At 51.2% G+C, this 26,019-nt stretch overlaps 1 protein-coding gene across 2 annotated transcripts in view; it reads right to left on the bottom strand.

Moving 5' to 3' along the window:
• PRIMA1 (proline rich membrane anchor 1) overlaps positions 1 to 11,465 on the bottom strand; it is a 59,987-nt gene extending 48,522 nt beyond the window's left edge. For both annotated transcript variants that reach the window (XR_008661680.1, XM_055304233.1), the window contains exons 1-3: positions 11,416 to 11,465; positions 10,628 to 10,753; positions 3,138 to 3,273 (exon numbers count right to left, since the gene is read on the bottom strand). Coding sequence is in view for 1 of the 2 variants with exons in the window: in XM_055304233.1 (XP_055160208.1) it covers positions 3,138 to 3,273; positions 10,628 to 10,720 (229 nt within the window). In the remaining variant the exon portion in view is untranslated. The remainder of the gene's footprint in view (positions 1 to 3,137; positions 3,274 to 10,627; positions 10,754 to 11,415) is intronic.
• Positions 11,466 to 26,019: the final 14,554 nt, after the last annotated feature.

The raw sequence follows: 26,019 nt of genomic DNA, 5'->3' as shown, positions 1-26,019 counted from the left end.
TCTCTTTCTGACATTTATTGGGTACTGCTCGTGTGCAGGGGTGAGGCTGAGCTCAAGCAGGATGGAAAGGATATACAAAATCTTTTCTCTGCCAATGGTCTAATCTGCCTCCCATGTCTGCAGGTAGGTCACAGCTGAGGGCGGCATCCTCTGTCCTATCCCTGCCCACTGTCCACGTCCTCATCCTTGAGCTATCGCTGCTCCACCTGGCTCTTCCCTTGGAGAGCCACCTCTCCTCCTCTGACCTCCCTCCATGTCGGCCAAGGCCAAGGGGGGTCATGTGGCCCAGGTCTGACAAATCGGCTTCTTCCCTCCCGTAGGCCGCCACCACCACTGATCAAGGACAGACGTGTGACCCAAGCTGGTCCAGTGAAAGTCAGCCCCAGGACTTTGGCTGAGAGATCCAGAAAGGGAAGCTCCCTTTGTGGGAAGATTACTGACAGTAAGGGTGATGGAGTCCCGGAGCCTGGAGCCCCAGGGACCGCACCAGCCTGGGAGAAGAAGCAACCCAGGAGAAACCAGAAGACAGAGAGGCAGAGACAGAAATCCAGTATCACCATCATACGAGGTCTGCTGCTGGGAAATCCTGACACATGAGCCAAGGAACTAACATCTCTCGCCCTGGTTTTAGCATGGCTTCAGCCACTTCAAGAGGCGTTTCTGCTCCGTGTAACTGAAGAAGCCCTGCCATAGGGTCAAGCCCCAGAAGCCCTCAGTCCCAAAGCCCAACAGGAGGCCTCTGTCCCCTCACCAGAGGCACTCCCTGCCCGCTTCCCCTTCTCTGTAGCACCCAGCCTGGCGCCAGGCCCTCGTGGGTGGTCTGACACTGAGTTCCCCGCTCAGCTCCACAGTCTGGCAGCTCAGCCCAAGCCCATTCTCCACATTGTCAGGGAAGTTGATCTTTCTGAAGAAGACAACACAGAATCATGCCAGTTCCCCCGCTTAACGCCTCTGCGGGCTTGCAGCTATCCGTAGCAGATTCCTAAAGCGTGGGGTGCTTGTCCCTGCAGTCAAGTGAGCTGATTGCAGATGGCACATGGACTCTGCACACTAACACACTGAGACAGAACAAGAAACTTGGGCCCCCGTGGGTTCTCTCACAAGCCTTCTGATTTCTTTATAGAGAAAATCTCCACGTGGTCCCACGAGGGCTCTGACAACGGTCTACCACTGGCTTCTATCCCTTTTAACAAAAAGAGGGGAAGCCTTGAGCCTGGAACCCTCTACAACAAGCTAGAGCTCTGAGACATTGTTTGGTGTTTGCTGCATTTGTTTTTATGGTCACCTTCTACTATGCAAATGATACCCGTTCTTCACTGACGGAAGTTCTATAAAGTTTTCTTTGGAAATGAATTTGTATAAACACAAAGGTGAGTCTATTTAAGGAAAAACCAAGGCAAAGAACAGGACGTGTTTGGATATGGGTGAATCACGTTTGGCAAACAGTGATTCACAGGATGAAAGGTGATAGCTCGGCACACGAGGCCCCTCACAGTCCGCCCCTGGATCACTCCTTAAAACCCACCAAGGGGCTTGTGACTCCCATGATGAGTCTCACAAAGTCATACCTCCGAGCCTCCGCCCATGCCGTTCCTTCTGCCTGATGTCCTTTTCTCATACCCTTCTTATCAACCTAAAATAATCCTACTTATTCCTTCTGGGCCAGATGAATGGTACTGTTTTCTGTGGCCCAAGTACTCAAAGGTCTTGAGACCACCTGTGCTCTCTCAGGCCACTTTTTTGCCAGTTGCGGACACTAAGGCCTTCCCTTCGAGACAGAAAGATCCCAGAAGACCAGAATGGTCTTTCCCCTCCGCGTCTGGTGCAGAAGCCCAGTTAGCACAGGTTGTAGAAGGGACTCCCACTGGGGGGATATGGGCCCATCAGATGCAAGCACACCTGCAGACAGCACAAGCCCAGAGGCCAAACAGAGGGAAGGGGAAGATTTCTAAAGGAAGGGAGTGATCTCTAGAGGCAGGTGCCTGGGGCTGGGCCCCATAGCATGGCCCGGGGATTCCCTCAGGAGAGAGGAGGAGGTGAGCATCTACAGGGTCCTGCAGAGGCCAGGAGCAGAGGGCCAGGTAGGCCAAGCTTCTTGACTTTAACTTGCCTTTGGATCATCTTTGAACTTATCATGCCAATTCCTAAGCCACACTTTAAAAGAAATGGCTCATGTGACACTGAGGGCCACACTCGGAGAAGCACAGGGCCACAGGTGTCAGCGACAAATGGAGACAGGTAAGGGCCCTACAGACAAAGTGCAGAAATGCATCTGAATGGCAAAGATCCTTCAGAACATTGCATCACTGTCTGGACCCCGAGAGGCTGAAGACACAGTCTACCAGAGAATGAGCATTGTCAGCGTTATTTAAAATATGCCCAAAATAATTCAAAGGAGACGTGTTTAATGAGATAGATCCATGCACTACCACAGGCAGCGTACAGGCTGAACCCGGAGGGACCCATCCAAGATACAGGATCTCTTGTTCAGAGAGACCTTCTCAACTCGCAATTGTCAGCATGCGGCAACTTAACCCCTCCGAGTCAGGAGTCAGGAGGAGGCCATTTCTGGCCAAAGAAACCCTCCTTTGTTCGAATGACCAGGCAATCAAATTGCTCATAGATGAAATCAAGGCAGACCAGTGAGAGGGAGGTTTCGAGCAGAACTCGCTGCAAATGGATGTGAGGCATCTGCATGAGTTCACTCGCAGAGCCTCCAAGTTGGGTCAGGTCGTTACCAACCGCCTTCCTCACGCGTGAGTTAAAATAGAGAAGTGAAAGCATGTGCACGTGTGGGGTCTTTAAGACCAGTCCGCTGGCTGCTCCCCCTCCCCTTCCAAGCTCTGGCCTTCAGAACCATCCAGGCCGAGTCACTCATCAAATGGAGATTGACTTTTATCTGATTAACCGATGGAGAAACATCCTCCTCCATCTCGCAGGAACATTCTGTGGGAAAGGCGTTTTGCAGTCTGCAGGGAAAGTTGGGCCTTGGCTTCCCTCCTGCTCGGCCAGTGGAAAAATACAAAGGAAGCGAGGCTGTCCTCTGCTCTGCTCCCAGGTCCTTCCCGGGCCCGGAAAACACAAAAAGAACCCCGGCGACAGAGCAAACCCCAGAGACGGAGCGAGCCTTTCCTTACCTGGGGCCGAGAGGAGTCTGGGAGGCGGTGGGGGTGGCGGCGGCGGGGGCAGCAAGGGAGGGGGTCGGCACTGGCAGATGTGTGGACAGCTGTCAGCCACCTTGGAGCAGGACTTCTGCGGCTCACCGTGCGTCACCTGCAGAAATGGGCGCAGGTGCCCAAGAGAGGACAGTGAGGCCACTGGAGCAGAAACAGGCCCGCCCACCCCTCCACACCCAGCCAGGCTGCAACTGTGGGTCCTGCCCCCCAGACCCTTGCGGGAGGAAGGCAGGAGTTGGGGGGGTTCAAAGGAGAATAATGGTGTGTGAGGCTGGCCTAGCAGGTTTAGAGACCCACGTCTTATCCCCAGCTCTGCCAGGGACCTGCTATGAGACGGCGGCAAGTGACTTGGCTTTTAAGAGGGAGACTGGGCAAGAGGAGTGGCTGCCCGAGGTTCCCACGCCCAGGCGGTGACAGGATGCCTATTCTGACTCCTCTGTAACCTGAACCAGCCATTCCTGCAGGCCTCATGGCTACAGCGCAAGGCCAAGCATGCCCCTCCTCTCCACCCACAGCTCCCGAAAGCCTTCCTGTGTCCACACAGGGCCAAGGCACCCCCATCCTGAGGGAGGAAGCTTGCCCAGCCAGGCTAAGTGAGCAAAGGTGGCCCAAGTGGTCTCGTGGGAAACACACCCGACCGCACTGTCCACATCCTCCCAATAATCCCTGGGCGCTTGTCCACAGCTCCGGAGCTCACGTAGCCATGAGGCCGTGCTTGAGAGGCCCCTGGCAACGTTTCCAGCCCCACCTCACCCATGCTCTTAGCTTCTTTTTTTTTTTTTTAAGATTTTATTTATTTATTTATTTATTTATTTATTTATTTATTTATTTGAGAGAGAGAGAGAGCGCGCACAAGTTGGGCGCAGAGGGAGAGGGAGAAGCAGGCTCCCTGCTGAGCGGGGAGCTTGATTCAGGACTGGATCCCAGAACCCTGAGATCATGTCCTGAGCCAAAGGCAGACGCTTAGCTGACTGAGCCACCCGGAGGCCATGCTCTCAGCTTCTGCTCTGCCCTCAATGCCCTCCTTCCAGGCCCTGGACCCCGGCCACAGCACCCCCTCCTTTGCATATGCTTCTCCAGTATCCCACAACATTCTCCTCACACCCTTCTCTGACTTCTTCCATTACTGGCTACAAGCTCCTCAGGGAAGCATCTCTGAGCAGCTCAGATCTCCCTTTATAGGCTCTCCTGGCACCGGTGTGTACTCTGTGGGGCAAAAATCGACATTTGGGTGATTATCTCTTTCCTACCTGTCTTCACCATTGGATAAGAAGCTCTATGGAGGGAGGGGCCCCGCCTTTTTTTTTTTTCTCTCACTAAGAGAATGCCTGGCATCCAATAAATATTTGGTGAATGAATGAATATTAAAACCTGGCCCAGAATCCATGCCTCTTGACTCCCGATCTGATGTTTTTTTTCGACACCAGTCTTTAGTCCTTCACCTGTAAATAAGGCTGGGGCTATGCTTGACCAGCAGTTCCCAACCCTGACCACACATGAGAATCTCCCAGGCAACTTTAAAAAATACTCATGCTTGATCCTTTCCCAAGACCAATTAAATCAGAATTTCTGCAGGTGGAGCTGGGCATGGCTATTTTGTTTCATTTTCCCAGGTTAGACTTCTGCTGTATAGCCAGTGTGAGCACTGCTGGTTTAGATGAACCACCAGCACCCCTCCCGAGGGCAGAGCGCCCTAACCCATGAGCCTAGGGTTGTGTGCCTGTCCCAGGGACCAAGCGGATTTAAAGGCATGAAGGAAAGAGTTGGTGGGCATCACCAACCTCAGTGAAGTCCCTAGTAACTTCTCTGGCTCATCTCCGGGGAGTAGAAACCCAGAATGCCAGTTTCTCCGCAACCAGCTACCTGTGGCCTGCCGGGAAGGGCATTCCATAGACTGCCTTTGGAGGTCAAGGCAGCCCTTCCACCTCAAGTGTCCTGGGCTGGCAGAGATTGCCCCTGGGGCTCCGATGCAAATAGGCTGGGTGATGACCACTGGGTGATGGCAGCTGGAGGTGGGCTGATTTACAGCCCAATCTTAATATCTAGGAGACCAAGAAGCTGCTGCTCACCACCTTTTAGTGTTCTTAGAGGGCCTTTGACTGTGTTTCAAACTCCAAAGGTGATCTCATCTCCCATTGGGAAGAGCAGATCCTTGGATGGTGAGCCTCTTCTAGTTAGTTCCCGGGGATGCCTAACTCCCTACATGGCAGAGGCACCCCCACTGGCTTCTCACCAATGCACCTGTCAGCTCTCCCGTGCTCATCCAACCTCCCTCCTCTTGGTTCCGACCTTCTGAGACCTTGGGGGTTGCTCGAAGGCTCCATTCTGCCAATGCCGGCCTCTAAGTCTCTTCTCTGCTGGACTCTACCAGTATGCAAACATCGTGCAATGCCACCACCAAAACAAGGAGTCCTCCACTCTCCGAGGGGCAATTTATGCGAGAGTTCATGAGGAACACATCTGCTTAACCTGGCCCAACACGATGACCCATTTTTGTGAGAGGGTACAAGGGCGCAGATGTGTACAAGAGTTTAATGTGACAAAATTAGCTGCAGGGAAGCCGGGGCCAAGTTTCAAGGCTGAAGGGGGAGGCATGGCAACAAAGGAGCACATGGCATTTAAACCAATCGATGGTTCCTTGGTCTCTCGGAAGATGGCCCCAGTGAAATGGGAGCAAACACAACTGCTTAGCCAATGGCCCCCACAAAAGTGTCCAGTTTGGGGTGTCTGAACTTCTCTCTGAGGGGCAGGCCCCACTTGGGGCTGTTCACCAGAGTTTGGTCCAGCGCAAGCCTGTGGCCACTGAGCCGCTCTTAACTGACAGTAGGTTACACTGACCTTTATCTACTTGCCAACTTCCCGAACCCCATGTTCCCCACTCCCATCCTTCCCATTAGATCCACCTGCCCAGGGCTGCTGCTTCACCTTGTAATCTCTGGGTGGCGCTCTGCTCACTGTTTCGTAATGTCTGTTCCCCACACTGAGCCAGGGAGCCTCTTGGGGCAGGCAGGTGGGTAGGCCTGTGTTTCCTTAGTCCTAGCAGGTGTGCCTTCCTGAGCCCTGCTAGGCGTCAGCCATGGGAACCGGGTTCTGGTTTCCTGGCAAGGATAACTGAGAGAGGCAAGTGGTATCATGGAGGCTTACAGGGGGGCAGAGGGAGGCCAGGCCCCGCGAGGCTAAGTCATGTACCAAGATTTCACAGGGCCCTGCATTCAGTTGGTACATAATGAAAAGATGTGTTGGGGGATGGTCTGCCCATCCGTGGAGAAACACAGGATCTATTCTGCTCCCCAACTCTGGGTCCACTTGGGGGTCCTGTGGATGGGTGGTGTTGTATTTAGACCAGTAGAGGGGAGACCTCAGCATTGAAAGCTTGTCTCAACACCTGGCTTGCTTGGTTTGCATCTTGGGGAGTCCCACAAGGAGAAGGAACTTTCCCTGAAGCCACCAGCTCTTGGCTGGACGTGGCTAAGAAGGAGCAGAGGCTCAGAGAGGTCGATGACTTGCCGAAGGCCCACAGAAGCAAAGGTGGCATCATTACTTCCCGTGACCACTTTTGGTCTAGTCCTGCTGTCCCCTGCCTTCCTGCCCCTGCTCTGTAGCATCTCCCTGGCGCCAGGATCTTGTCAATGCTGCAATCATGGAGAGGGGGCTGAGGCACAGGTAAGTCTCACAGTCACCTGGATTTGGTACTTGCCACCATGGCCTGGTGGCCCTGCTGCTCCATGGCCATCAGTTCCCACTCACTCCTGGCCAGTCCACCCAACTTTCTGGTTCAGGGGATGTTACCTCCCCGCATCTATCATCAATTTCTCCCCATTCCCACCACCACCATCCTAAACCAGGATGCCATCCTTTCTCCCACTGGGCAGCAGCAGCCTCTCACACAGAACCACGAGATAAAATATAGGACACCTTGTTAAATTTTAGACTGAACAACAAATTTTAGTGTAAGTATATCCCAAATATTGGATGGGCTATACTTACACTAAAGCATGAGCTGCTGTTTGAGAGTCAAATTTAACTGGATGCCCTATATTTTTACCTGCTAGATCTGGCAACCTTCCCCTCCCTAGAGTCTTTGCCCCTTGCCTCACTCCCACCTCCCCCAGTCCGTCTTTTCCCTGGGCCTAGACCGAGATTTCGAAAATGCCAGCCTGAGACTGAGTCATTTCTTGCTTAAAACCTTCCATGGCTCCCACAGGCCTCAGGATCAAGTCCAGGATGTAAGGCACTATGTTAGTGGTTTACAACAGTGGCCTTATCTGGGACTTTCCGCCCCCAGGGTTCTTCCAATGCCCCATTCTCTCCTGTGGACACTTCATTTATGCTGACCATACTCCTGTCTTGTCCTTGTCTATGCTTCAGCCAAAGCACTACATCTGTGAGGCTTCTCGGACTCTTCCACAAGATCTCATCCCCAAGCCATCTGCTCCTGTTGAGTTCTCTTACCTATAATTACTTAATTATCTCTCCAGCATCAGACTGTCACTGCCATGAAGGCAGGGACCACTAGGTCCTCTGCACTTAACACAGGGCCTGGCAAACAGCAGGTGACCAATAAATGCCACTGACAAGATAACCCAAGCTGTAGTGACTGATCATAGGAGGAGTTCAGCATTGCTTGTGGCTCCTCTTCAGCACAGAGACCTATAGGCCGGGGTCAGAGCTTGTCTCCCTAGAGAAAGTCCACAAAGATGATGGCTCCTGGTATCTTTTATGGAGACAGGCCAGCACCACAGTAACTTGATGAGACACACTCCTGTCACACCTAATAAATTTGCCAGCCTGTCATCCTCTTTGCTTGCAAAAAAAGGAATCATCTGGAAGTGAACTTACAAGAACCCCAAATCACAAAAGCTTAGAATCTCAATTCTAGACATATTAAAGAAGAAAGGGGAAAGGCTAAGGAATGCCCCCACCAACCTTGCGGCAATTTAAATGTCATCTGACTTTAATGATTACGTTTCTTATCCTCTGGGCAGCAGCCAGGGGCTCCAGGCTGATTCCAAGGTAGGAACCTGGTGCTTTGCTGGGGGAGGGGGGGAGGGAGGCAGGGGGCACCTGACCACAGGTCTCTTGCTTCACCAATTATGCTATTAATTACAGCTCTTTGAAAATGTTGGTCTCACTCTTGCAAATGTTTACAACTTGGGGGAGTCTTCTGGCAAAATGCTTATGAAAGCACAGAGAGCTCTGAGTTCTTTCTCTATATTCAAGAAATTCCTAGGATGTGACAGATTTCAGTCTCTCTGCTTAGAGGGAAATACATGGCTTCATGCACTTGTAGCTTTCTCTACTCACGTTGGTTCCACTGGATTCAGCTCTTTTGCTTAAAAAACCAGATCCATCCATTCGAGAGCCCCTCTGCCCTTGGCTTTCTCAGTCTCTTATCATTTGTAGATTAATTTTTCCAGAGCCTCCTGCCAACATTTTGCCCATTTTACTTGTCTGGAGGACTCCTTTTCTAATTGATTTTTACGAAAATTGATTTGTATTGAGTAACAGCATCTGAAACACATACACGCACACGCACGCACACACACACACACACACACACACACACACACACACTTGGGTAAGCACTGCCTGGTTGAAGGACATTGTTAAAAAACTGAGCTGCTTTCATGACATTATTTCTTTTGGTGGTGAAGGTGGGGAGGTAGGGGGTCTGCTGTTTGAATCCTGCTAGTCCATACCACAGAATTTCAGCCTTGGAGGCTGACAACAGCATCACGCTGCTCCCTAAGAGTGTTAGGGAAAACTGTAAACAGATGAATATAAAAATGAAGTGAACTTGTGCTCGCTTCAGCAGCACATATACGAAAAATGAAGTGAACTTAACATTTGAGGTTCAACAAAAACTTGCACAAGGAAAGCTGGTCCCAAGCCGCCCAAGTGTTTAGAAGTGACAAAATCTGGAATCCTGAGGAGGCACAGCTGAGTTTAATAACTGCCGTTTCACACATTAAACAAAACTGTACGTTCAACATTAACAAATTACGGAAGGAAAACAATCGTGAGAGAGACAGAGGCAAGCCAGGGATGAGAGCTGAGGATGAAGCTGGGGCTGGAGCTGGGAGTGGGGGCTCCTGGCTGACCCACCCACTCAACCGACATCCTGCTTCCAGCATGAGAGCTCCCGGTGCTCCCAGATGGTCACCCCAGTCACCATCGGAACATCAGAGGAACATCAGAGCAGGACGCAGGACGGACAGCTGGTTCCCAGCGGGGCCCCATCGTCTGGGGCAGCTCAAGGATTCAGCAGACCGGCAAGTGGTCTCATCCTACCACCCCTTCTTTGGTGTATCACTCCCTACTCAGGGCAACCATGCGAAAGATCCCCAATGCCTACCCCCTTGACAAATGCCACCAGAAGAACGCAAAGCCGCAAAAAACCCCAGAGTTGGGGATTTCAATGCTCAAAACAGTAAAAATGTCCTCCAGTGCCTGCGGAACCGCTGAAAATTCAAAAATGTCCAACAGACTGTGCAGTGATCAGGAGAGTACCTGGCCACCCAGATGGAAGAGCAGCGTGACGATTACTCCATAGATAATGGCAGCCACAGCCACCACTAGTATTCATAATGGTCCAGGCGCTACACTAAGCAATCTTTACTCCCTTGGGGGGCTTAACGACAGCACTGTGAGGACCGAGATACCAGGGCCCAGAGAGGCATTGCCTGAAGCCCTGAGCCGGTGAGGGGTAGAGCTGGGGCTCAAGATGCAAAGCTGACACCAAAGTCCACTTCACCACTCCATGGCATCACTGATCATGGACATTCTGGGAGGTGCCAGGGGCCATGCTGTCTGACCCTCTCTGACCCTAACAGAAGTAACCCCAATTGGTGGCCACCTGGCCTGTGCCCAGGGGTCTCCCGGGCTCCAGCCCCAGGCAGTCCTTACAGACGGACGATTTCTTTCTACATCCCCACGAGTAGCCACCATGCACCATCTGTCCACGTCCCCAACTCCACTGCCTGCAGGAAGCACAGCCCTAGGTATGGTAAGTCCAGTCTGAGAACGCCAAGTGGGAGTTTACTAGTGATGCTGGTGGCAAATAAAGAATGTTATCCTTCTTGGGATCATTTTCTTTTTAAGTTTGTAAAAGCTCCAAGGTTTCTTTCCCCCCATTTCTGCAACAGAATGTTATTATCAAGACGGCACTGTTCCAAGGCCCTGTCCTGTAGGCCTAGCAGGCCAGGGCTGAGCTTTACCTTGGAGTTTTCCCCGCATCTTTTCAGGGCCCGAGTATTGGGGGAGGGGGGTGCGTAGGGAGAGTGGGAGGGCATGCACCTTTTCTTTTGTAAACTCTCCCCAGGAGCAATCAGAGGGGCGGCTGCGGGAAGCCAGGGTCGTGGGAGTGAAGGCCACCCCTCCCCCAGGTCCTGCCCGGGAGGAGATCCTCCAGCCGTGAAGTCAGCCCACACCGCCCCGCCGCCGCCGCTCACCTGCACGAAGCCCCAGAGCGGGTGGAGCGCGCAGTGCAGCAGCAGTGAAGGCCAGCAGCAGCCACGGCGCAGCACCAAGTCCCGGAGAAGCATCTCGGCCCGTGGCACCAGCGCTCCCGGGGCGAACTGTCAGGGGAGCAAAGCCCGGGTGAGGCGGGCGCCGCGCGGGCACCATCGCCGGCGCGAGCACCCGCGCACGCAGCAGTCGGACGTGGGCCGGCACGCCCCGCACCCTGGGGCACCCTCGTAAATCCAGCGGCCCCTTCAACCCAGCTTGCACATTGGCTGACCCTTCGGGCACATTCACAGAAGCCATGCATCCCAGAACACTCAACCCTGGTGCACACCCCCCAGAACCTTATGTGTATACCTCGGCCCCGTGCACACCCCCAGAATCCTGCGTGCACATTTTGGTTCCGTGCACACCTCCAGAAACAGCCAGGCACTCTTCACCGAGCCCGGTGCATTTCTCCCAGAAACCTCCCCAGTCATGCACAACTCACTCCTACGGTGAGCACACTTCAAACCCGGGGCGGGCACCTCTCACCCTGCCTGCACACCCACCGGCTCCCGCCCGCGCGCTCGCGGACCCTGCATGCACGGCACCGGGAAACCACACGCTGCGTGCACCCTCTCTGCCCCGCCGGCCCTCACTGCGCACACTGCAACATGGGCACCTCCGTGCGCACCCCGGTTGCCCTCGCGCGCTCTCCCCGGCCTCCCGCTCCGGGGCGCGAGCCTCCCCCCGTCTCCGTCCCCGCCCGCGCCGCTCCAGGGCCTCACGCCACCTTGCCTGGCGGCGGCCCCGCCGCTCCTCGGCGCGGGGAAGGGAGGTCCACGCTCCCCCCGCGGCGGACTGCTCCCGAGCCGCCGGACGGCCCCCATTTAAAGCCAGCCGCCTCCCCGGTCCCCCGCCCTCTAGGCGGGGCCTCGGTCCTCACCCTGGCGGCTGCGCGGGCGCCCGGGGGCTTCACACGCCGGGGAGGAGCGCCGGGCACCGGAGCAAAAGTTTGCGCGCGGCTGGGGCCTCGCGGGCTGCCGAGCGGGGGCCGGGAGCTGTGCGCCCGCACGGGGCGCAGGAGCAGGGCGCAGGGCGCGGCGGCTCGCGGAGGCTCCCGGCCGCGCCCGGGGCCGGGGCGGGGGGGGGGCGGCCGAGCCGGAGGGGGGGCCGGGGGGGCGGGGAAAGTCTCCTCAGAGCCGCCTGGAGCGGGCGGCGCGAGCCTCCCCGGATCCCCGCCCTTCCCGGTGGCGCCGCGCGGCTGCCCGGGGCGCGGGGGTGCCCGAGCTCCCCTCTCCGGCCGCGCCGGCCCGCGAGAGGCGCTGCCCCGGGGCGCCCGCTGGGGCAGCAGGGCTGCGGGCGGAGGCGAAATAAATAATGCACGAAAAAGGAAAACACAGACGTGAGCCCCGCCGGAGCCTCGCCCGCCTCCCGCCCCGGGCTGCGCTCCCGCCCGCGCTCCCCGCCGCCGCCGCCAGCGCCGCTGCAGTGATTCCTCGTCTCCATCTAGCGAGGCTATTGTGTACTGGGCGCTTAATAATTTATTTATTCACCCGCGAGGAAGAAGACTCCCGGCTCCCGGGGGACTTGCTCCGGGCCTGCCCTGCCCCCAAGTTCTCCGCGGCGGCGGGAAGGGGGCCGGGACCGACTCGTGGAGACCCCTTTCTGCGCTCGGTGCGCGCGGACTGCCTCCCCTCCCCCGCCCCATTCGGACCGGCAGGCTCCCCTGGGTGCCGGGGCGGGAAGGTGCGAGCCGCCCCACCCGGGGCGAGGGCCCTTGCCGTCCCTCCTGACTGCCAGCACGGGGACCTCTCCGACCACTCGCTGCGTCTTGGAGGGAGTTGCCCGTGGCCCGGGGAGGACCTCTCCACCTCTCCCCCTCCGACTCCTCTGTTGGACGCAAGATTATCAACAAGTCGTCGAGAAGTGGCCTGTCACGTTTCTTTGAAACCCGCTGCCCCCGGCCTCCCAGCCCGCAGCGCAGGTGCGCGCAGCTGCCCTGGATGGAAGCGCTTGGGAAGCGCTTGGACTGGTGGACTGACCTTCCAGAAGGCCCCCAAGGCATGGGCAATCCTATTTTTAGGTTGAGCGAGGGAGGGAACCAGGAGCCCCCCCGGGACCAGGAGTGGAGAGTCAGACACCGTAGCTTATTTCCTAAAGAAACATTTATTTAGTCCTGTTCTCAGTGTCTGTGGGCACCCAGGTCACCCCACGTAAACGCACACTCTAAGTATGAATTACCCTGCAGACCAGTTTGCAGACCGGTTTCCTAGGGACCTCTCTCCTGCAGAGTGCTGCCCCAAGACTGTTGTTCTCCATGTCAACTCTTGGGCAAAGACGGGGAGATGGGGGAACGGGGGTGGCTCAGTGGTTGAGTGTCTGCCTTTGGCTCAGGTGGTGATCCTGGGGTCCTGGGATTGAGTCCAGAATCAGGCTCCCCAGGAAGGAGCCTGCTTTTCCCTCTAATGAACTATGTCTCTGCTCCTCTGTGTGTGTCTCTCATAAATAGATAGATAGATAGATAGATAGATAGATAGATAGATAGATAAAAAATAAATAAATAAATAAATGAAATCTTTAAAAAAAAAGAGATGTGGAGATACTTCATTCATTCATTCATTCCATGCATAGTATCCGTGAGCACCTACTAAGGGCCAGAGCATTTGAGGCTGGGTACACAACAGAGGACAAGCGATATGTTGGTGCTGCCTGCAGGGGCCAGCATGGAGGGAGGACGCATGGGAAGAAAATGCTGGAGATGGGGCTCCCCGGGGGAATTTTTTTTACCACTAGCTTGAAGCAGTTGAATGAGTCACAAAATTGAGCCACTGTTTTGTCAGCTGAGGTCAAAGTAACACTGATTATTATAATGCCTTTCTACTTAAGCAAGTCAGGGTATTTTGTTCAGTTCACGATATCAATCTTTCCATGTGGCGACATCTGTCATGTTTCTATATGGAGTTCTTTACCACTTAAAAAATGTCCTCGGGATGCCTGGGTGGCTCGGTGGTTAAGCACCCGACTCTTGATTTCAGTTCAGGTCGTATCAGGGTGGTGAGAACAAGGTCTGAGTTGGGCTCCCCACTCCATGGGGAGTCTGCTTGAGATCCTTTCTCTCCCTCTGCCCCTCCCCACTCTCTTTTTCTCTTAAATTTTTTTTTCTTAAAGATTTTAGTTATTTATTTATGAGAGACACACAGAGAGAGGTAGGGACATAGGCAGAGGGAGAAACAGGCTCCCTGTGGGGAGCCTGATGCAAGACTCGATCCCAGGACCCCAGAATCACAACCTGAGCCAAAGCAGATGCTCAACCATTGAGCCATCAAGGTGCCCTCCAAAAGATCTTTTTTTTTTTTCAAAAGATCTTTTTAAAAAATGTTCTTTATATCACATTTTAACGCAATTCTCACAACTCTGTGAGCCAAAGGTAATTGCTCCACTTGACAGGTTGGGAGATGTGAGGAACTTGCCCAGGATCACACAGCTGCTCACCTGGGATTCAGAGGTACTGACCCCCAGACAGCCGTTCACGTCTTTGGGAGGACCTATGCAGATTTTATATGTTGAAAAGCCTGCATTAAACATTCTGGCCTTCAGTACTCCTGTACTGGATCCAATCTGTGTACCTCTGGAGTGTCATCTGGTCCCATAGCCTCCTGGCCCTCCTAACAATGTGGAATGTCACAGCCTTATGGTGAAGACTAGGCTCTGTCATGGGCCCCCTCAAGCCCTGGCAGGATGGTGGGAGGCTGTGGCTCCTCCCACCCTTTCTGGACTCAGATGGCCACCCACACCACAGGACCTGGGATCTGCTTACAGGGGGCCAGGTAACTCTACTCAGATATGCAGGGGAGTTAAACCTCGGAGTAAATTTTGACCAATGAAAGACGAGAGGACAGACCTGGTATCTGGATCATAGTGGTCCCATCTGGCCCCATGGGCTATAGGCATGACTAAGCAACTGGCAGTGTGTCCTTCTGAAGACATGGCCTGCTCAAAAGTGCACAATCTTGTGTTTCCTTCCCACCTGGCCTGCTTCCCTCCCCTTTCCCCCTTATTTTTGTCACCCTCAATAAAATATCAATGGGCAAGCATTATTGCTTCATGCTCTGTGTCCCCATGAACTACAGACAAGTGATACCACAAGTGGCCCCAAGAAGCAGATTTTCAGGATGGGATGTGGGAGCTGGGTTTCCTGTCTCTCTAAAAGCAATAGGGGCCCCATTACTCATGAAAAACAGGGCCATACATGGCATATAGGAATATTACAATTTCTAAAGCTTCCCCCATGGCTACTTGGAATGAGAGGCAAGTAGAAAGCAAGACTTTGGGAGGTCATGTGGCTGCCACACATGATCAGTGTGAGGGAGATGATCATCATAAGGATTGTGGGGTTTGATGGCTTCTGACAGTACTGGAGGTTTTCTGGAGAGACAAGGACAGGTTCATGGAAACCACTGGCCAACTGAAGGCATGCTTGTGAACTCTTTAAGGTCACTCTTAGCTCTTGACAGCCACAAAACAGACTGTGCTGAAAATCAGGCTGGATCTGATTGTATGGTGGCAGAGCTGAAAAGCAAAACTCAGCTTGCAGCCACACGGGACATGTCCTATGTCCACGTCAGGACCCTGATAGGGAAAAAGCTGGATCCTGTGATCTGGAATAGAGACATTTGGGTGACAAGCCCTGAAAATCTTGAACCTACAAATGTCCCTAAATCTGTTGGCTGGTAGAAGAACCTCTTTCCTTCTTTGTCAGAATAAAGCAGTTCCTCTTGGCCTAGAGAGCAAGCAATGACCTAATTTGTAGCAGGTGCCTTGCAACATGGTGCTTGTTCTCATGACAATAGCCTATGGGAAATAAGGTGAGATGCCAGAACTTCTTTGGCACACAATTAAAAAAGGAACAGAAGGCACAGAGAGCTGGGAATATTAGAATCATCAGACCCAAGAGTCTACCAGTTGGCTATGTTTCCTGGGATGGCCCTGAGGGCATTCCCTTTATTGTGCCAGAAAGAAAAGCCCTGGTGGGAGTAGGGGAAGCACTAGCATCTTTGAGAAGCTCAGTGGTGGCAATCCTCTGAAGGCCCTGTCTGGGACAAGGTGGCGACATAGATTCACTAGTACCAAAAGCTAGCTGGTCTACTTTGTCACAAGAGGCAAAGGGGATACAATTACCCAGTGGAAAGCAAAGCTGGAGTGGCAATTAGGGTGCCTTGAGCCATAGGTGTCTATGTCAATGGCTAGTAGGTCATGGTGTTGCTAGGGATGAGATCGATAGAGAGCTGACAAGGTTATTGCTCGATGTGTATGAATTTTCTTTAAAATAATCAAAAGCGTTAGAGCAAAAAGATGACATCAGCTACTGCAGTGGAAAATTATCTGAGTTTTTTCACGAGGCAGAGCCCATTGATTGAAAGGGAGGCTGGGTTCCTCTGAAGGGCATGCAATGCCAATGAGTCCTAAAATCAGTCACCACCAGTGGTGATTTGACTTGTGAAAGGTATGGTACATGGAGGACCAGGCTCCAACAGGTCCAGAAGGAACTGGTAAATTATCTAAACAGGTGCCCTAGATCCTCCTCTCACCCACTTCTATTTAAGTTCTTCTTCCATAATTTGTATCTAGAATCTCAAAGGGGGCTTTCATATGCCAGTTTGCTAGAGGAAGAAAAGGACCAGTTTCTCATCTACACACAGGTCAACACACTCTGTTGGTGCTCATTGGAAATAGCACTGTTGCATTACATCCCCTTTCCAGGGTGGAAGGAGAGGGGGCCAGAAGTTCAGACATATGCCTGGATCCTCCACTGGGGTAAGTGTTTAGGATTAAGGAAAGAATGAGAGAAATCCAAGGGCATAGATGGCAGGTAAACAATAAAGGCATAAACGCATGGGAGTAGACACAAGGGGTATGGATGTTCTGCCCTATATTAATACTCACCAGAGAGTATTATTGCCAAGGAGGCTCTTGGCAATTAGTTGGACAGGATGACACATGCTGTGGGGTCAACCAGCCTCTCTCTCTGGCCAGCCTAGTGTTTCCCAAATGACGACATGGTCTGCTGAAGGTTCAGCCATGGTATCACCTTGGAGACAGTGGTTTGCAGGATTGGGGCATTATTCTCCTGGATGAAATGTGAGTCCGTAGACGTGCCTCCAATACCTAGAACATAGAAATTTGGGAGCTGGAGTAAGATTGGCCCCTCTGAGCCCAACTACCACTCTGTGCTTCTATTCCTGCACTGAACACAGTAAAGGTTCCACTAGACCAGAAGCTGTAACTGCTACAAAGCACCTTGGGCTCCTCACACCTGTAGGCAGCAGTCAGAGAGGGGTTGCTGTACTGGTAGGCTGGTTGTTTTTGATTGTCATGAGGATCTAAGCTTGTGGCTACATGGCCACAGGAACCCCATCTACATGGTAGTTTGACCAGTGCTATGGACTGATTCCAAATTCATATCTTGAAACCCCATCCTCCATACGACTATATTTGGAGATACGGCTTTTGGGAGAAAATTAAGTTTAAATGAGAACATAAGGATGGGGCCCTAATCCAATAGGATTCATGTCCTTATAAGAAGAGGAAATCAGAGGGTGCAAACGCTCTCTCTTTCTCTCTCTTGCCCTGTTCAGAGGAAAGGCCATGTGAGGATAAGACAGCCGTCTACAAGTGAGGAAGAGAGCTCTTGCCAGAAGCCAACTCTGCTGGACCTGTATCTTGGGACTTCCAGCCTTCAGAACTGTGAGAAAATTAATTTCTGTTCTTTAAGCTACCCAGACTGTGATCTTTTGTTTCGGCAGTCAAAGCTGGTACTTGCCGAGGTTTCTCTACTCAGAGATGACCATCAGGGAAGAACACCAGACCAGCTGAAGAGTCGGCCATAGACATCTGAAATGGGAAGTGTGGATGGGGGGAGATGATGAATGTCAATTATGGCCCTAAGACCAGCTCCAGCAGTGGGACTATAGCTTGGTTTGCTAATCCTTTGTGTCTTTAAGGACATTACAATTAACCACTCCAAAACTTGAACTTGTACCTTCACTCTCAGACTGATGGCATTTTGTTCTCAGGTTAGATCCAAGTATCATAGGAATATATGAGCAACTCCGAATAACACAAGGAGCAGACTGTATCGGATCCTGTTTATATGGTGTTTGCTTGGCTCCACCTGTCTCATCATGCTGCTCAGTGGAGAAGGTGGCCATTGCTACCAATGGCCCTTGTCCTAACACCCTCTATGTCAGCCTCCCTCAAGGTAGAGCTGAGCTGCAGTATGGCCTCCACCATGCTCACCTGGTTGGCGGAGGGGGGGCAGCAGCGGTGGAGGCCAAGCCCAGCCTGACCAGACTCATGGAAGTTTCACTCCTACCTCCAGTCCCATACTCAGATGAAGCCCCACACAGTGAGGAGTGGGACCTGATGCCCCCAGCAGCCGTCAGGAGACACCCAGGCACACGACCTACACATGTGGTGGAGTTAACTTCCTGTGGTATGACTTTGATCAATGAGAGACAAGGGTCTGGAAAAACCTGGTAGATAATCTACCTCCCTTTCCCCATCCCTGGTTCCATATGGCCCACTCAAATTTATCGTGTATGACTGAGCAGTTGGCTGTATTCCCTGGCAAAGCTGTGGCCGGCTGAGTGAACACAGCTCATTCGATCTCCTTTCCTTCCCTCCCTGCCTGCCTGCCTGCCTGCCTGCTTCACTGTTTCTGACTTGGGGTGACACCCCCCAAATGTATTATTATATACTCTTTGCTTCAATCCCTTCTTTTTGGGGTACGTAGGCCTAGGTCTCTGGAAGTTGTGGCCGCGTGTATCAAATGAAGTAACATGCCTTGGCAATCAGGATATTTTCTACCTGGAACATCTATAGAACTGCAGGGAATTAGAAAGGGTGGTTCCTTAAACAAGCAAATGAGTTTCCTCAGGTCACTGTTCTCCTACAAATATAGGCACATTCTAGGTGGGAAGGGCCTGGTGGCAGCCAACGGCACCAGCTCTGGAGTCAGATTGCCTGATTCTCTCTAGCCACCTAATCTTTGAAGGATTCCCTAACTTTTATTTGTCTATTATTATTATTACTATTTTTTTAAAAAAGTAGATTCCATACCCAGCATGGAACCCAATGCGGGGATGAACTCACAACCCTGAGATCAAGACCTAAGCTGAAAAAAAAAAAAAAAAGACCTAAGCTGAATCCAAGAGCTAGACCCACTTAACCCACTGAGCCACCCAGATGCCCCTTAGAGTATTTCCTAACTCTTAAAGCTCACTCTTTTTCCTTGTCTTTTAGGAATTATAATATCATTCAGATATACAGTTGACCCTTGAGCACCAGGAGGGTTAAGGGTGCCAACCCCTATGCAGCCGAAAATCCCCAAAACTTAACTTCTAATAACCCACTGTGGACCAGAAGCCTTACCAATAACATAAACAGTCAATTAGCATATACTTCGTGTGTTATATGCTCTATGCATTATATTCTTACAATGACGTAAGCTAGAGCAAAGCTACAGTACTGTATTTATTGAAAAAAATCCATGTATAGGTGGGTCCATGCAGTTCAAACCCATGTTGTCCAAGGGTCAACTCTAATTAGCTTGCAGGGCTCTTGGAAGAATTAACTGAGATAATTCATAGAAACACTGAGCCTGGCACATAGTAACTGCTCAGAAAAGGCCATCTCTAATTATTTTGAAGGATAGAGGGGCAAAGATGCTGCCCCATTGCCAAGAGTGCTCATTGACATCAGGGATCTTTTTTTGAGTAAAACACAAAGAAAGCAAAGGCAATGCTTTACGAGTACTCATTACTGAACATGAAATCACGCAGGCTAATTATGTTTTGAAATGCTGCAGATAAACACACAATTATTGAAAAAAGACATTGGGATTGTCCAAATTATTCATTACTTCAGCTTGAATTAAATATGTAATTGTCAGGGTCAGGTTTTATGGGTCAGCTGTGACTCTGTCCAGAAAGGATGTTTTCCTGATTGACCACTGGGGGAGGGGGAAACCCAGTCTCTCCTAGACTTTGTCCAAGACCTCACTGGGCCCTCTGAGGTTGGTCCCACGCCCTACCCAGTCACTTAGTAGCTGAGCAAGATTTATTATTCGGGCTAGGTGGGCAGATTTGCCTTGCCCCAAACTCTGAGTGAACTCAGTTTGAATTCCCCAAGAATATTTTTGTCCAAATCCCTTAAAGCCAGTTGTTTGGACATGGAGGAGAGTTAGAAAGAAGCCCAGATTTTAAACTTTAAAAACCACCTGCATCTCCTCTCCCTTGTCATCTTTTTTTAAACCCTAAGAAAGGACTAAATTTTTGGAAAAAATTATTGAGACTAGATATGCTTGGAAGCACAGCCTGAGCTGGTGCCATTTCGTGTCAACAGAGGTTCTAAACCGAGAGGACTCAAGATAACATTTGACTAGAATGGTTTGGTGGGCGTCCCCTTTGGTCAGGCTGGTCAAATCGAAATGCCAGCCCAGCCAGGAAAGCTGACTCCATCTCTTCAATTCAGCTGAGCACCAACCTATGCTGGGCCGTGCAGGAGCCAACAGAATAAAGGAGATAGGTCCTATTGTCCAAGATCTCACGTTGTGTTAGAGGGAGGAGGAATATACATGTCTTGTAACTACAAGTAGGGGGATCTCTCCTGCCTGCTTAAAATTCCCTAGAAGAGTCCCTAACACAGCACCTAACCACCCCTAGCTCCTGGCTCTTCTGCAACCCAACCCCACTCTTTCACCCCTGTGTACTTTGTCTTTGCAGCTCCCTGGGACCCACTCTGCTGTTTCACATCTCCCTGCCCTGCTCACCACGCTGTTTTGTCTCCCCAGAACCCCTCCCCTCTGGTCTGCTTGGCTAATATCCACACCATCACCCCTGTCTCCCTTCTCTCGGTCTTATGTATCCCTCCATCATGGGACCCATCCTACTGGACTCTATTAGGACACATGCAATCAGGGATGGGCTTCATGGAAAGAACTCTGACTTTGGTGTCACTTGAATCTGGATCAAATCTGGAAAGTTCCCTTAACCTCGCTGAGCCTCAGCTTCCCTGACTCTAAAGCAAGGATGCTGCTCTGGCCTTGCTGGGCTGTAGCGGGGAATCCTAGAAATAAAGTATGTAGAGCTTTGGTCCCCAGGCCGCTGTGGGCAGGCCTCACAGGAACCCCATCTAGCTGAGGCTGTCTCCTCTCCTCATTCTGTGCACTGTGGGGGGCAGGGGCTCTGTTCTAGTCATCTTTGAGTTCACAGCATGCCACATGTAAAAGGAACTCCATTAATATTTGAGAGTAACTGCACAAACCATGTGCCCCTGGGCCTCACGGGAAGGGTCCCCCCTCACTTCTGGAGCCTTACCTTCTCATTTCTCCTTTGTCCTCCCTTCCTCCGGCTTCGCTATTTCTCAAACCCTCAGCTCTAAGCTGCTCCAGGGCCTTGGCCTGGCTGTTCCTGCAGCCTGGAATACTCTTTCCCCACATCAGCAGGGCCCACCCTTTCAAGTCTTTGCTCACATGTCACTTTTTTAACAAGACCCACTGTGACCACCCTGCGTAAAATTTTATCCCATGCCTGCTGGCTCTACTCATTCCGCTTCCTTATTTTTTCTCCCTAGGAGTCACTGCTGCTTCTTTTTTTTTATTTTTATTTTTTTTAAGGATTTTATTTATTTATTCATGAGAGACACAGAGAGAGAGAGAGGCAGAGACACAGGCAGAGGGAGAAGCAAGCTCCATGCAGGAAGCTGACATGGACTCGATCTCGGGTCCCCAGGATCAGGCCCTGGGCTGAAGGCAGGCGCTAAACCGCTGAGCCCCCAGGGCTGCCCCTTTGGAGACAGTTCTAAGGCTCATTCTGTTTGATGTCCAGGGGGTCCCCAGGGGATGAAGCCCCATCACCCACAGAGTGACTGTCTTGGTTAACAGCTTAACCAGCTCCTCCCTCATTCCGGGCTCACCTCCCAAACCGATCACCTGCGTGAGTCCTTCATCCCATGCTCTGCTTTGGCGGGAACCCCAATTAAGAAACGGCGAGTGACCTCTGGCCTGGTACATATTTGTTGAGTGAGTGAGTGAATGAAAGAGAAACGATTTATGAAGTTTTATATTTTGGGTCTTGTCTTAGGATGAAATATTTGGGTGACTTTTCATCACGGGGAGAGCTTGCTGAAACTCTGCTTCTGGGTGTTTACACTAGGATTTTCACTGAGTGGCTTCTGACCGGAAACCTGTCTGTCTTTGAGCTTTGTAGATTTTTCAGGGAATGAGGATTTTGCCATTTACTTTAGTCAGAAATGTCAGAAGCCGTCCGGGGAGCTAGAGGAGCTCCTGCTAACACCTGAGCTGACCAGCCCAGCACTCAGCTCCTAGTTGTAACTCTTCTAAGAGCATGCCTACCTCACAGAATGGTGTAGGGGGATTAATTTGGGGGATAGTCCCTGAAATGTGGTTGAGGGTTGAGAGAATCTGTGCCTCTTCGGGCACTCATCCAACACGAATGAAGGTTTGGGTACTGGGCATCAGAATTGCCCAAGACAGAGTCTTTGCCTTCCCTCCAGGAGCCCCGGGCCGGTGGGGAGGTAGAGGTGGTGATGGCAGACGTGGTGCGGGAAGACCTGTGCTGGAGGGAAGCGTAGGCTGCAGATTTGCAGACTTGGGCATCAGTGTCTCGGTACAATTCTACTTTCTGCTTTAGATTCACCAACCCTGTGTTCTGCACACATTTGCTGTTTATGTCTCCCTTCCTTTGCAGGAGTAGTTTCCTCAGTCTGGAAGCTTTCCCTCTGCCTTCCTGGCAAAATCCTCCTCACCCTTCAGATCCCAGCTGACGTCACTTTGCCCAAGGAACATCCCCTCCCCTGTGTCAACTCCCACCGAGCTCACCCATCCTCTGTGCTGTCTGTAGTCTGCATTATAAGGGTCTGTAGAGCTGCCCTTTTACCTCTTGGGTGAGTAATGAGTAACGGGGAGGGTTATGATTTAGGAGGAAAACATACTGACTCTGGAATCAAACAGAGCTGGGTTGGAATCTCAGGACTGTTGTTTCCTGGCTATGTTCTCAGGCCTGGCTGGTGGGAGAGGGGAGAGAACAAGATACAAGGCTGTAGAAGGGAAGGGCTGTACCATAGTGGGACTTGTGAGCCCTGCTGAGACATTTGGGATTCACTCTGGGGGCAGTGGGAAGCACGGAATGGTTTTAAAGCAAGATAATGGCGCTGTGCATATGCATGCAACATTGGGAAGAGGGACGTGGGTATGGGATGGGCAGATGGAAGGCAGGCAAGCCAAGGGTGGGCTGAGAGCCTACACCTAGAGTCACCAGTCTGACATTTGAATAGCAGCTTTTGCCTAGCTGTATGATCCTGGGCAATCATCTACAATCTCTGAGCCTCAGTTTCCTCATCTATAAAATGGGAAGAATAATATTTCTTCTTTGCTTAGGAAGATCACAAAAGACTATATAAGGGAATGGGTTTCATCAACTCTCAAGTGCCATGCAAGGCTTAAAAGTGATCAATAATCAGAAAAGGCTTAAACATGATAGAAGTTTGTTTCTGGTAAAAGGAAGTCTGGAGCCAGTATGCTACTCCACAGAACAGGGTCCAGGCTTTCTCTAGCTGGTTGATCTGCCATTTTCAGCATATAGATTTCTTTTTACCTCATGGTCCAGTGTGGTTGCTCAAACTGCAACCATCAGATTCACATTCCGGCCAGCAGGAAAAAGGCAGAGAAAAAGAAGGGTATGCTCCTCCATTTAAGAGCACCTTCCGGAAATATCAAATGAGACTTCTTATATCCTACTGACCTGGACATAATCACATGATCACACTTAGCTGTAAGGGAAGCTGGAAAACACATTTTTTATTTACAGCAGCCACATGCCCAGCTAAAAATCAGAAATTCCCTTATGAATGATTAACAAACATTTTAATATTGGGGAACAACTAGACAAAGAACAATTTCACATCTTTTTAATGATTTGCACAATAGAGTTTGATAAGCTAGATTTCTCAGAAGTGGAATATGCATTACCCACAGGACATTGGACAAGCAGCAGCAACCCCAGAAGTAATGTTGCAGGAAGGATGCTTAATTATGTTACATTAGAGGCTCAAAGGCAGGGCACCTGAGTGACTTAGTGGTTGAGCGTCTGCCTTCAGCTCAGGTCATGATCCCGGGGTCCTGGGATCAAGTCTCGCATCAGGCTCCCTGCAAGGAGCCTACTTCTCCCTCTGCCTATGTCTCTGTCTCTGTCTCTCACGAATACATAAATAAATAATCCAAAAAATATAAAAAAGAAAGACAGAAGCTCAAAGTTTTCCCTTTCCTCCCATGATGTGGGCCCTTTTTGGGGTCATATTCCAAGCAGAAAGAGACATTTACCTCCTTAGGGGAGGCTTGAGAAGCCCCCTTGCATTGATACCATCATGATGAACACTACAGAGAACAACAGCCTCAGGCCAGGGAGGCAGGGGGCTGAGTGCCCCATGGCAGCAGCTGGCCAGGTGGACAGTTGGGAGAGAAGCAAACCTTTCCCACAAATGACTGATGAAGACTCTGAGCTTTAAGAGTGGGAAAGAGGACTCTAAACAAGAGGCAGCCAGCCCGTGCAGATGGCGTAGGGCCAGACTACCTAGACTGCACAGGGATGTGTCCTGGGAAGACCAGATCCCTGCTCAGCCCCTCTGCACTTTCTTTATGGGTGGAGCAGGGAACTGCAACCAGCTGCCACTGGACCTCCTCTAGCACCTATGGTTCATACTTAACTGAGGATAGAGACTATTTTGAAAGAGCCCAGAGTAAATCATTCTTTCAGGCACTTTTATCCTTAGATCCTTAGAATGCATGCATGCTACCAGGATATTAGAATCAAGCTGCTGGTACCAAGTGCAGGTAAACCAGACAATAAAAATGACATGTTGGTTGTTTACTAAGTGCCAGGCTCTGTTCTGAAGACCTAACAATATTTCTTCCTTATATCCTCATGGCAATCTTACTAATTTTTTCGAAGTAACAACATTTAATGCTAGAAATGCAATGAAAGAAGCACTTAAACATCTTTGATGGTGGCGGGGCATTTGATACAACTTCTGGAGAAAGCAATTTGATAATACCATTCAACTTCTGGACATTTTCTAAAATTAGAATTATTTCAGAAACCTTAACGTATTGGTTTAAGCCAAAAGGGGGAATCTATTGACTCAAAAAATAAAAAGCCTCCGGGTGTGGTTGGCTCCTGGGTTAAAATTAGGACTCTCTCCACTCCTCACCTCTGCTTTCCTCTACCTCATGTATGCTTTCTCCATGGGGAGACTCACTGTTTTCACATACAGGTGTCCCCCAATATCCCAAAGCAGATCGTTCGTCCCGAGGAAACCTTTTGGAAACTGAAAAGTGATGGATCTGTTGCTTTCTGGAAGTTCTAACATTTCAACATGTTTTTGATGCATGAAGGACCATCCTGGGGACATCACATAGCAATTCGTGTGGTATAAGACTTGTGTCAGGCAGGAGCCATTTGTCATCTGGTAAACGTTCTGGAGGTAGAAAGTCCAGGATCATAGTACCAGCATGGTCAGCTTCTGAGAGCTCTCTTCAGGGTTACAGACTTCTCATTATAGTCCATGTGGGGGGGGGGCGGGGGAAGAGTCATCATTACAGCCTCATGTAGGGGGAAGATCCCTTCTTCCCTACCTTAGAAGGTAGCTACTGCTGTTGTCACCATTTTATGAATAAGGAAACAGGTGAAGAATGGTGAGTCAGTATCCATGATTCCACCCCTCATTGCACCCATACCCGCTGCCCTGGAACTTTGGCACTACCCTCCCTCTCTGAGTCTGGGCCCCTGGGCCCTGCTCTGGATGCTCTCTCTGCTGGAGAGTGTGCTACAAGCTGAAGCTTAGAGGGCGCTACTTAACGGGGTCTGCTTGCTTTAGTTTCTCTCCCTATGGCTATGTGAAGAACATGCCCTGCCCAGCCTGCTGCAAGGTGGGAGACCTGTGGAATGGAGTCAAGTTGCTCAAGCCGTTCCAGCTGAGGCCATCCTTGCTTCAGCCAAAAGCCAATAACCTCAAGCCTGTGGGCAAGCCCAGCCAAGATCAACAAAGCTCCTTCATGGATCTACAGATCTACAGCTGCCTGCAAGCCCACCTAGATCCGCAGAGCCTGGTCCAGATCAAGGAGTCCCACAGATTCAGGAGCTAACAAATACTTTGCAGCGTCCGCCACTGAAGTTGAGCGGCCTTCTTATAATGGTAGATAGCGGGTACAAGAGATGAAGTAACTTCCCAACTAATCACTGGAACTGCCATCAGTTGAACCCAGGTAGTTTGACTGAGGACCTTACGCTCTGAGATACTGTTCTATGCCAGTTGTCGG

Source organism: Nyctereutes procyonoides, unplaced genomic scaffold, assembly GCF_905146905.1.
Source record: "Nyctereutes procyonoides isolate TBG_1078 unplaced genomic scaffold, NYPRO_anot_genome, whole genome shotgun sequence".
Lineage (NCBI taxonomy): Eukaryota > Metazoa > Chordata > Mammalia > Carnivora > Canidae > Nyctereutes > Nyctereutes procyonoides.
Note: the sequence above shows the minus strand (reverse complement) of the source record. Positions and strands in the feature narration are given on the sequence as shown.